The sequence below is a fragment of the Thermobia domestica genome, chromosome 12, assembly GCF_964235325.1.
Source record: "Thermobia domestica chromosome 12, izTheDome1.hap1.1, whole genome shotgun sequence".
Lineage (NCBI taxonomy): Eukaryota > Metazoa > Arthropoda > Insecta > Zygentoma > Lepismatidae > Thermobia > Thermobia domestica.
In genome coordinates this window covers 153440203-153453581 of record NC_137465.1, presented here as the reverse complement: position 1 = coordinate 153453581, position 13379 = coordinate 153440203, and the positions used below count along the sequence as shown (strand labels likewise).

Genomic DNA, 13379 nt, shown 5'->3' with positions numbered 1-13379 from the left:
TGTATGAGATATATACAAAGCTAATGATTAATTTAGAGAGCGAGTATGCTCAGCCATTCGGGAGATTCCATACGAGATGTTATAGTAAGTTATGTCGTCTTTTCTGACAAGCCTACACGAGAACATTGAGAGGGATGCTGGCCACTTAAGTAATGAAGTATTCAAAAAAATAGTGCTGTCAATGCTTTCTTCATGGGTACATACTATATAAATATATAGCTAATAAATTATTTGATCATTATTTTTTTCTAAACTAACAGGTATTTCTTGCGCTTGTTGTAACAACATTGCTATCAATGATTTTTGTTTATTCTTCAGTAAACTGAGAAATGTAAAATGAGTTTTGCTTAACAACTTCTTTGAAGAAGAAATCTTTGAATGAAGGAAGTTCCAGATTTCCTCCTTTAGATCATACGATTGTATATTTAAAAGTATGGTTATTTAAGTGAGGTTTACCGATTTAGGATACATCTTAATTGAAACGTTTTCTTGTTTTTATACTTTGAAGTTTACGAAACCAATCTATGGAGGAAGTTTTGACTTCAGGGACTTTATTGCTCCGGGTTGCTTGGCAAGGTAGGTTATAGTAATACAGAAACTTATAAAAATTATGTTAACATTTTAATTAATTGCAAATATATATATAAATAAATACAGAGTAGGATCAATTTTATCATGTAGTACAGCTTGTGCTCATCTTGGCACACAGTTTAACCCTTGCCTTGTCTCCAAATGAATAGTGGACCATTCTTTGTGCAGAACAACACTCCGGTGACACATTTGCACCGGACTCTCCGCTTTGAAACTAATCTTCAATGATTAATAATGTTGTAGTTGGAGGATGAATCAGGATTAAAATATCAGAATAAGAAATTGCCTATAGAGGTCTAATTGTGTTTCTCACTGTTGCGTATTTTTATACTGGAAGACTGCATTATTTTCTGGTTCTATACGATCATTACTTTCGAGATATCCAGCACTTTAGCAATCCGAGATGAGCTTGCTGGAACTAACTGTGCACCCATAACTTGCTCCTTTGAAGATTAGAGAAGTTTCTGCTTGCCTGGCATGTTTCACTTAAGAATCTGTACTCAAACATCTCGGGCACTAAGCACTAGAATTCAATACAGTGCAGATAGAAGATAGTTGCAGTACATAGATATTCAGAGTTGTTCACACAATGATTACATGCTCTAGTGGTTGGAGCAGATGAAAATTTCCATTATTTTGATAACTACCTGTTGATTCAGCATAAATCTTCATTATTTCTAAATACAATGGACATCAAATAATATCTGAAAAGTAATAAATATAACTTTTAAAGAAACCTGTGTAAGTCGCAAAGTTTTTGCATCATGATAATTTGTAACGCTGTAGATCGTTATGTGTCACTGTTCTATCAAAGAATTTTCATTCTGATTCTTTGCTCCATACTTGACTTGGAACAATTTAGCAAACAACGAAGATAAACTAATGTTCCATACAGAAAGTTTCTATGGTTCTCCAAAGCTATTTTTAACACTTACTTCATATACGAACCAAGCATCTCTTCTCCGTTGAACCCTTCGGATTTCTCCCGACAAGTTAGTTGAAGAAACTATGGATTTCGTATCCAAAATAATGTTTTATTGGAAATAAATAGAAGTGGAATATTATTCAAAACCGTGAAATATTGCGATGGGAATATGACTTCATATACTTGCATACGAAAATAACTACGTTATTTTAATTTTTTCTATGACTTTCGAAATGTTTTTCTCTTCTGCGTCCACGCTTAACAGCATGCACAAACACGCATACAAATACAATAAGTTGGTTGTTTATGCTTATCACATAAGAGGAAGCCAAAGGAGCACCGCATATCTAACTTTGCACATGGTCAGAACGAAACTCATCTTGACTATGTGTCTGAAATAGTAACAGTGTTTGAAAGCAATCGTTACTAATTGGGTCACGGCACAAATTCAGAACAATAAGTGCACTTCTACCAAAAGTGCAGTTTTTTAGGTTCTAGCTTAAATTATTTTCCCAAATTTTCAGTTCGTACTTATAAACTTACTATCGTAATCGCATTGCGTATAAACTTTCAAAATGGGGGAAAACTGAATAAAGAAACAAGTAAAGATTCATTAAGAAAAATGCAATAAGATATAAATTCAAATTTCATTTTCTTTTCGTTTTGTGAAACTTTTTATAATTTTTTGAGGGTTTAATCAGGGCAGGATACTAGGAATAATTTACTTCACAGCGTGGGGAAATTTTTCGAAAATTTTCAATGGGAACGTGCCCTGGGCTGATTAGTTGCTAAGCTGATATACGTATGCTCATGTTCTTGGACGACTACCAGCTGTAGCAACAAGATGAAACATGCCTTTTCCTCTTCTTTTTCTCATCGTGTATTGGCTAGTTATTTCAACCCCCCGCCCCTCCTGCGAAGCTAAGAACGGAAGCTTCTCGTAGGTTATGAACTGAAGCTGTGATAATCAATGATCGAAGCTTCCCACCAGATTGTATGAAATTGGTCTTAGTTGCTAAGGTGAATATTGTATTTCATGATTTTTTGAAAACGTGGGATGAGAAACCGTATATTCAGGTGGTCTCATAGACTGGACGCTGAGTGGTTAGTTTCTAAACACATTCCATAGAAAACCATGATTAGTAATCAAAATAATGAAAAATGTTATTGCTAAGTGTTAGGACACCACTGTGGGAACATTTTCGCCCTGGGAACGTTCCCTGGGCGTTGGGTTGCTAAGATGAATATCGTAGTTTATGGTTTTTTAAATCGTGTTGGATTCCATTGATTGATCATGATCTAATAACGGAAGCTTCTCGTAGCATTTCATAAAGTATTGTATACTTATATATTGATTGGACTTGAGTCCTCTGTACTATAGTATATGATATTTATCGTTCGAAAATCCTAATTTCGAATCATTATAATGTTTTCAAGTATTCAATTCTCTCTCTCTCTCTCTCGAATCGAACCCGGACCCCAATGTAAGTAAAGATGTGTAAATAAGTATTCAAAGTCACTTTTGCAGATAGGACAAGTATGAAATTACGTTAATCGAGCTTAAGAAAAATATCTTAATGGTTGTATGCGTAATCGAACTCCCTAATGCTGAATAAAGTGGTATTAAAATGTAAAAAAGGAAAATATGTTTTTTTTTTCCAACGGGAATCCACCTTAGAACTGTATGTATGACATCCGCGCTAACCACTAAAACATCAAATTTTCAGCGGTAATCGATTAGCCTTGGATCCCATCTAAATCCCTAATGCTGAAAAAGCGGTATTAAAACGTTAAAAAAGAAAATGTTTTGCTTTCAACGGGAATCGAGCTTAGGACTGTATGTATGACACCCGCGCTAACCACTAAAGCATCAAAATTTCTGCGGTAATCGATTAAAATTAGGTCCATGTATTATAGTATATGATATTCATCGTTCGAAGCAATATAACGCTCTCTCTTTCATCGAGAATCGAACCCGGACCCCATGTAAGTAAATATGTGTTAATGGGTATGTGTATAATCGAACTCCCTAATGCTGAACAAAGTGGTATTAAACCATAAATATCAAACATAAAAATAAAATACAGCATAACATTATTATTATTTTGGGGGGGGGGTGGAGTGGAGTGAAAGTCAAGCAGAGAACTAACCTTGATTGTAGCTTCGTTAACTTACGATTTAAAGATTCAGTGCACAAAATCCATTTTGGTGGGAGCTGCGATCGAATTTGGTACTTCACGATCTAGAGTTGAATTAAGTATCACTGTGGTGGGATATAATCATGGGACGTTCATCTTCAAGTTAATTTATGATATGAAATCTTTCAGTTTAAAATTCCACACATATGTCTTGCCACGGATACGATGTTGTCCATCATAAATGTACTCGCTCGGAAATTGAATCATTGACCCTAAGCATCAGAGAGAAGCACACTTTATTATTGAGACACCGTGCCACTTGTACTAGAGAGAAAAGGTTGTCTGCTTAGATTAAAAATTGGTGTTCCTTTCTGGGTGTTGTATCGATATTAAACAAATAAAATAGATATATTAATGTAGCATATGTTCTTGCTTACAGAAGAATTATACGTATATAGCATTTTAGATTACATGCATTGTTTTGCTGTTGTGAGAAGTATACTACTTGTTCTCTTCACACAAAGACACACGAACATACATACGTGTGATTGTAGATGATGTAATCTGAACGCGTAAACGCAGAGATATGCGTAATGTAAATTAAGTTCGTTGATAAATAAGATTTACTGAAAATGATATTTTGATACAACTATCGAATAATGTGTGAAGAAGAAAATGAGTTAATGTTATAACTTTGTTTCAGATGTGGGACTGAATGAGGATGTGAAAAGTAGCAGGGTTGTATTCACTTGGAAAAGTCGTGTTCACCTCTGGTGCTTGGGGTCCCTGGTTCGATCCCAGCTCGCGCCGTTTGGACTTTGTGGTGGACAAACACCGTGCTCGTGTGTTTTCTCGAGGTTCTCCCGTTTCCTCCCACTTTCATCATTCCACCATTTCACTCATTTCTCATTATCACCGTCTCCTTTAGCATAACCGGCATAAGCGTGGGACGTTAAACTTAAAGATTTCATTTCATTTTTCACTTGGAAAAGTCCATATGGTTTTTGAGAAACTTCGATTTCATATATGTTGTACTTTCTCTAAGTGATCGTGTTGCTTCGCGATTGCGTTTACCTTTAATGTATATGGGATTTATGAATTTTTTGTTCGTGTTTCCGAGATATCATATTTTTGCTGAGCACCTTTAGGTTTGTATCACGTTGCATGAAGAGAGTGTGTGTGAAAGAAGAAGAAGAAGAAGGAGAATGCAATGTCATAGCATTTCCAGCTGCGAATGAGTAATAAACATATCTCGTTTCTGAGAATTGTTAGATCCGTTAGTTTTATCTTGCTTCTCATTATCAGCGGTAGAGCGTTCAATTTTCTTACATGAAATCCTTGGTTCGATCCCAGCTCACTACAAGTGAACTTTGTGATTAATAAACTGTGATCCTCATTAAAAGCTTCTCAGCTTAACTTTTGCATCGAACTGAAATACTTGCTCCTCCTAAAACTCAAATCCAGATCCTCGTGAATGCTGTCCTTGGCTCCTGAAGACTTCTTGAGAACCGAGATCCACTGTCAACTAGTTTTTAGTATTCAGATACAAATCGCTTATCTTTTATGGTTATACACGTTGTTGTAATAATAATAATCAGGAAGCAAATATGGAATCTCTCTCTCTCTCTCTTTTCATCCTACCACGAAACAAGGCACGGTGGATTAGTGCTAAAGCGTTCAATTTTCGTGCATGGAGTACTTGGTTCAATTCCAGCTCACGACAAGTGAACTGTGTGGTGAATAAACATCGTGTGCGTGGGTGTTCTCGTTGTTTTAATTTTCTTGTCATCATTTCATTCATGTCTCATCATTACCGTCTCCTTTAGCCTAACATGTATAATCGTGTTACCAACGACTTATTCTTTATACGGACACTTAGTGTAGTAGAGCAATGTTCCGCAACCCTTTTCTACTCGCAGCACAGAATAGATTATCCATGACAACTCAAAATGTTATAACGACACTGTTACTTTAAATACATACTAGAATAAAATTTATCGAAACTATCACAAACACTAACGTAGTCATGTGAAAACCCTTCTAAGCCTAACCGTCTAGCTTGCTATTTTCGAAATCAGTAGCATGAAATTAAGTGTACTACAATGTTTATTTCTTAAACACGTACAACTACCTTTCTTTTCGCTAATTTCGGTACACGTTTTCCACCTTTATGAATTCCAAGATTACAATACGAGATGACAGTGGCTGGCTGAACTCTGTAGTTTCACAACTTTAATAAGTGCGATGTGCCTTCGGTGCGAGCTGTCCCGGGTTCGATTCCAGGTGGGGACACTCGGTCGAAAAAGTGTAAAACTTTTTTAGATCAGCCACCCTGAATGAGGTTTGTACTAACGGTGTGCACGAACGAGTTTTCTTTAAAACTCGACTCGATTTGAAATAACCGTACCCAACTTTCCTGTAAATTTTGTTTAATGTAGAAACAGTATCTCATGAACGATCAGTTTGTTTTCCCTTCTTCGCAAAGGAATTATGACCTATCTAGACCTAAATTCCACTACCAAACTAACTTAATTAGTTCATGAAAACAAGAAAGAGTAAATGCTAATTGCCTGGAACTTTGTCATAATCAAAGCAGATACGAATTATGTGACATCAAATTGTTTGAAGTACGTAGATATCAAACGAAAGTGGTACAAACTAGACTTGAAGAGTTAATATTCGAAACAATTTCTGAGAAGAAGACCTTGAGCGTTAACTTGGGACTGCTGATACGCAGTGTGACTGCTGATAAGTGACTGCTGATAAGCAACTAATGGAGACGTAAGGAAGTGTTCATTCCGAAGTAGATACTTTTAATTTACAGATGGAATTAAAAAATATATTTCATTTTTCTTTTTCTTTTTAAATTCTGAAGATTCTATAATTGTGAGTCTTTGATATGATCCATGGATAAGTAAGTTTGTGGTGATAGATATAAACTAAATACTAACAATTTATGTAAACTTTTGCCGCCAGAGAAAAAGAACGAAAAAAAAGTTATGAAGTTTCATATCCCATATTAATCTTGTTTAATACTTACAACGAGGGACGTGAACAGGAAATCATTTCGATTAGGGAGATGTTCACATTAGACAAAATTTACAGAAAAGTCGGAATATCAAGGAATGGGGGTCGGACCTTGAACACGCCTTTTCATCACAGCAAACGAAGAACAGGAATGAGCATGAATTGTACTTTTATTTTACTAATGGCATGACTGTACGAAATAATCCTCCAAGGAAACTTCCATTACCATGTTCAACTTGACGACAATAAATATATCGAGACAACCTCAAATATGTACGGACTCCGGTTCAGTCCCAGCTCTCGTCAATTGAACTTTGTGGTGTACAAACATTGTGTGTGCGTGGGTAACGTTTAAGTTTCTATTCCATAGAATTTCAATACTTAACATAAAACATGTTATGAGCTTTTTCTCAACTACTTATTCAAAGATCCACAAAATATGTTATTTCTTATTTTAAATGCTTCTTTCGGCATTCTTACTCTATCTTTGTTTTTAAATCACGTTCACATTTTGTGTCTTATCTAATAACTACCGAGATATGAAAGCAGAAACAAAATGTACAAATGCAGGGGAATGAAAGACTTGCTAGGAAACCTCAAAATACTAATACTAATACTTCTAGTATTGTCAATGAAAAGAGAAACTTCTCGACACGAAAAGAGATAAGACATTCGACAAGTACATTTTGAAATTCGATACGATACAGAAACATCCGAGACTCGTGGGCAACACTATACATTGTTCGGCGTAAGCTCTAAACTGCGATAAACAAAGCCACGTGAAACTAAATCTCGCTGATTTGCTGTTGTCCTACCGACGCTTGTACTCCTCCGCAAAATAGTTCATGTGATTGCATTATTACTTTTACTATGAAGCTTCATATAAAACTCCTATAATATTATAAATGACAAAAATATAATACGGATTATCTAATAATACTGCAATCGAGTGTGGTTAATGAAACAATAGAAATAAACACTGAGCATGCGCAGTAATTATGGCACCAATTCAACTGCGGACGCGTGTTCTGCTTTCAAGCCTAAAAGACGGCATGAATCCCGGTTGCGCGAGTGTTGTGGTGAAACACCAACAAGGCAAACCTTTACTCACTAAGCAACAATTGTTTACGAGCGAAATTCAAATACTTTTTTTTTAATCTTTCGAGTTTCTTTTCTTTCTTTTCTGCTGCTGCTGTAAGTATCTGGACAATACGAGACAGTATTGTCAAAATGCACGTGTATAATTTGCTCCTCCCCGTGGGGAGTGGGAGTGATACATCACTAGCCAATTGTATTTGTGATAAGCGGAAGGATACAAATGTTTTGTTTATCGGAGTTTAGAGTTTACGCTGAACAATGTTTAGTTCAGCCAAGTTTTAGATCTCAAACACTGTTTTAACGTTACATGAGTCATGTGTAGAAAGTATAAATTGATAACGTAATTGTATGAACACAATGAAGAGCATTTATCAAGGTTTAAAGATACATTAATCACTACGCGATACACTCCAACAATAAACGCAACTCGTCTATATATTCTTATATCACGCCCTTCGTGGACCTCTAATAAAGCGAATAGATACTGCTAACTTCTAGATGAAATTAGGGTCATACATTTTGTACATAAATTTCCAAAACGAGACAAGACGACAAAAGAGTTTTGAGAATACTTTGAGAATCAAGACTCGAAACGGTAAGATCGAAAACTGATTTCTTTAAAAACAATTCACCGTCCCGAGAAGAGATTCTGTCATCTCTTTAATTCTTTTTTCAAATTGAAAGGGATAGAAATTATCTCAGGTTTTAACGCTGATTATCATAGAGCATAAACGATAATAGATAGCGAGACGTAGTTTCCAACTTCAAATATTTCATAGAACAAAACGGTAAGATCGAGAATTGATTTCTTTGAAAACAATTCATCGTTCCGAGAATAGCCTATATCGTATCACCTCTCTTAATCCTCTTTTCAAATTGAAAATGGTAGAAATTTTTTATTTTAACGTTAATCAACATAGAGGAAAATCGGTAATAGATAACGAGAATTCATTTCAGCAAGAATATATTTAATGCTATCCGATCTTCATTTTTCCGGGAAATCACATGCTGTAGAAAACTGTTACATTTTACGTTTGAGGGGGTGCAGTGCCTCAATGGTAGAGCGTTCACCTCAGGTGCTCGGGGTCCCTGGTTCGATTCCAGCTTGCTCCGCGTGGACTTTGTGGTGTACAAACATCGAAAGATGAACGTCCGACGATTATATCCCACCACAGAAAAACTTAATTCAACTCTAGATCGTGAAGCACCAAATTCGATCCCAGCTCCCACCATGGATTTTGTGCACAGAATCTGTAAATCGTAAGTTAACGAAGCTACAATCAAGGTTAGTTGTCTGCTTGACTTTCTCTCCACCCCCCAAAAATAATAATAATGTGATGTTGTACTTTTTATTTTTATGTTTGTTATTTACGGTCTAATACCACTTTTTTCAGCATTAGGGAGTTCGATTATACACATACCCTTTACCACATCTTTACTTACATGGGGTCCGGGTTCGATTCTCGATGAAAGAGAGAGAGCATTGAACACTTGAAAGCATTATATTGCTTCGAACGATGAATATAATATACTATAGTACATGGATCCAAGGCTAATCGATTACTGCTGAAATTTTGACGCTTTAGTGGTTAGCGCGAATCATTGTTTTCTATGGGAATGTGTTTCGAAGCTAAGCACTCAGTGTCCAGTCTATGAGACCACCTGCATATACGGTTTCCCATCCCACGTTTTCGAAACAAAAATCATGAAATGCAATATTCATCTTAGCAACTAAGACCAATTTCATACAATCTGGTGGGAAGCTTCGATCATTGAATACCACAGTTCCAGTTCATAACCTACGAGAAGCTTCCATTCTTGGCTTCGCAGGAAGGGCGGGGGTTTCAAATAATTAGCCAATACACGACGAGAAGAAGAAGAGGAAAATGCCTATTTCATCTTGTTTCTACAGCTGGTAGTCGTCCAAGAGCATGAGCATACGTATATCAGCTTAGCAACTAATCAATTAGCGTCCAGGGCACGTTCCCATTGAAAATTTGCGAAAAAATTTCCCACGCTGATGAAGTAAATTATTCCTACTAGGATTAAGGGGCTTACGGGAGCTGCAGCAACGGGCCTCCAGGTTTACAGGGGCCTCTACTCTGATCAAAATTTCAAGTGGCTATCTAAAAAGAGTCATAAAGATACGATCATCATCATAAAATAAAATATGAACAAAAGTATTAAACATATTCCCTTAACTTTCCTACTGTTTTTCACAGAAAAGAGTTAGGCGAAGTTAGCAGGGCCAGATATTTTTTCTAGCCTCGGGCATCCAAATTTTTAAATACGGTCCTGGGTTTTATAAGTTTAACAACTTAATAAAAAATATTTATTTGAAAATATTTTGCATCGAACTTAAGTTTGTTATACACCATTATTTGATCTATTAACATGCTTTGCAAGTGAATATTTTATTTCCATGCATTTCAGTGAATATTTTTATGTGTTCATGTTAGATTAGAGTGTGTAATATTGGATGTCATGAGCATCTCAGATAAAGGTTTATGTGCTTCATTCTCTGGTTCGATGGTTAGTTGGAGCCTTGAAGTGCTGGTTATTTCGCTGGATTGGTAAGCATACCAACAGTGGTCATCGAGTTTACTCTTTGAATTACTCATTACCAGTCACATCTGAACTCAGGAAACAGATCTAGGATTCAAATCCCGGTACCCTCACGAATTTTCTATACCTTCTTGTAGGAAATATTTGAAATTTAGCAGAAAATGGTATATATCAGTGTGAAAATATTTAATGAAACATTCAATTTATTTTTGAATACACAAAATTTTAAAATATAGGATTATTCAAAAAGCAAGGGTTCTGGGTCGTCTGGCAAATTTTTGTTTCTCAGTTGCCGGCATTGTTTTGTATTGTTGCTCTATCCACAAACATTTCGATTGTCGCCTTAGTCTGAATTTCTCGCATTTCTTCAGTCTAGCCATGGAGCAGTTTACTATAGGGCAACGTGTGCTAATTGTGAAAACATTTGATCAGAACGAAGAAAGTTATCCAGCAACTGTCAGGCGATTTCGCGCGGTTCTAGGGCGAAATGAGGCACCGAATGAATCAGCAGTTTGCAGACTTATGAAAAAGTTCATTGAAACGGGTTGAACAGTGAACATTAAAAGTCCTGGGTGTCGTCCTGGTGGTCGTCGGCAAAATCCAAATGGAAACTTGTCATGCAGTCATAACGAATTTCACGAACAGAGTTATTGCATGCCAGCGCAATAGAGGAGGTCATATGCCCGACGTCACTCACCATACCTGAAATCAGAATGTATGATAAACATGTTTATGAATTTTGTTTGAAAAAAACAAGTTCATAATTTGATGTAACAATACCAGCGCACTTTTTGAATAAATATATAGTAGCACAAGCATCCAGAGTACTGCAAATATACTGGTGTTTGTGACAACTGCAACACCAAGAAAGGATGATGGAAATGAGTCAAATTCAATGCTCATATCTGTAAGCAAGAGTACGATGTATAATTACGATTTCAACAAAACGGCACGTCTATGGTCTCAGGTGTCCCAACGGTTTATCCGCGTAGTGAGGAGGAAATACACAGCACCCAGTAACAAAACAAATACAATGAAACAAGTAACATGTGCTCAAGTATCACTACGGGCGTTAAAGGAGCTGATATACAGGTTACTACTTCTAAGTAGGTTGCACGAGAAAACAGGTACTAGTATAAAGGTAATCAAGAAAGGTCTGTTTCTTATGTGGAAGTCTGTGTTCAATTGGCCCTTAAACTGTGAGTTGAATGCGAATGGAGATAAAGCGAAGGTCAGTAGTTGATGTGGGTATACCCAACATGATGCCTGGTTCTGTCAGTTTAGTTACACGGTGAACTTGCAGAAGGAAAGAGTGAACATACGACCTCCACAGAGAGTCATAAGGGTGTGTGTATGCTGTAAGAGTTCAAACTGGAGTCAAACACCTCTGCAGCGGAGCGGAAGCTATGACATTCGTTTGGTCATGGTGTCGTGACTAAGAGGACAGTACCGCGGTGATTTAACAAGTTTATGGATAATGACGAATCATTCGAGGACGCACCATGTGCCGGAAGACCAACCCATGTACAAAATGAAGATCTTCAGGCAGCAATTGAGACGGAACAGTGGCCAGACATGTGGGGAACGAGGAACTAGGACTATAATTCATTATGAGTGGAGAAACCATTCGGCAGCACCTCCATCAACTTGGAAAGCACTACAAGTTGGGTTCCACATGATTTGACTCCGGGCCAGAAGGCAACGCCAGCAGACACCCGTGTTTCTTTGCTGTTTCGTCTGCGGAAGGAGCCATTTCTGGACAGGGTGTTGATATGTGATGAGAACTGGGTTCTGTACGAAGCTTCACGGGGCCGTCATCATTGCTTAGCATCCCATGAACCGGTTCCAAAACAGCCGAAACCAACACTGCACCAGAAGATGGTCCTCCTGTGTGTTTGGTAGACTGCTCGCTGCATCGTGCATCGTGAACTGCTACCAGCTGGTCAGAGTATGAATGCAACTGTATACTGTCAGCAGTTGACCCCCTGTTCAAGAAAAACTCAAAATCCCAATCTAAATCGCAAAGAGGTTTTTCTGTTACAGGACAACGCTAAGCATCATGTGGCTAGAATAACCCGTGACACCATTCTACGCCTCAGATGGGAAACACAATTGCATCCGCCATACTCCCCTGACATTGAACCGTCCGATTATGATCTGTTCAATTCCTTGGAGATTCTTGAGTTGACTGCATGGCCATGACGGAGAAGTATTGCTTTACGCATTGGGTCATTTGGATGCTGGAACACGGTAATGTGTAAACTTGCCTGCGTCTACGGTTGGATGGCGCACAGTAAGACAAAAGCCCATAAAAGTTACTAAAATTATTTTTTTCTTCTGACTAATTAGCTGTACTAGCAGCAATTCATTGTTCATTACGTAGAAACTGGTGTTCAGGGAACAATTAGGAGTCGCTAATATCTTCAAAACAAGATTCTAAAAGAATTAGAATTTCATACACTGTCAAGTAACTTTTACAAAGAATCACTTGCCACTATCCAAACACATATTTAGGCGTATAGAAGTAGTCATATACTAGTTTTTTCTTTTGCATATTTTCTTGATATGTACTCTTGATATATTCGCCCTTCCTATCCCCTGCAGATAGTCTATCCGGTGATCGGTGTCGTATTCTTTCGCTATACAAAATGCTATGACTAGAAACCTAATACTTAAGAAATATAGATTCATTAATCTTGACATAATAAACCAAGTGCAGTAAAAAGAGTATTTTGTCTTGCAAAATGAACGAAAATGAGATACCTGATTATGTCACTGGATTGCATTTACAGGAGTTACGTACCAATGTATAGTATTTTGATTCCATTAAAGTACTCAAATAAGGAAACATGGAAACTTATTTTAGTGTATTTTCGTTTAGAAATATCAAAAATAAAAATTGATAGGCATTCAATCATTGAATTTTATAACGTGTATAGTAAATAATATTGATCTAAGACACCAAAAGTAAATTAAAGTTATAAATTAATTTAAATTTATTCTTAATTATTCTTGATAACTTTATCAAGTAATCA

General features: G+C 36.8%; 1 protein-coding gene across 3 annotated transcripts in view; it reads left to right on the top strand.

Annotated features, from left to right (window-relative positions):
* Positions 1-13379, top strand: part of LOC145665805 (ABC transporter G family member 20-like) — a 116707-nt gene that overhangs the window by 76246 nt on the left and 27082 nt on the right. For all 3 annotated transcript variants that reach the window (XM_081732918.1, XM_081732919.1, XM_081732917.1), the window contains one exon: positions 509-576. In XM_081732918.1, the coding sequence (XP_081589044.1) occupies positions 509-576 (68 nt within the window). The remainder of the gene's footprint in view (positions 1-508; positions 577-13379) is intronic.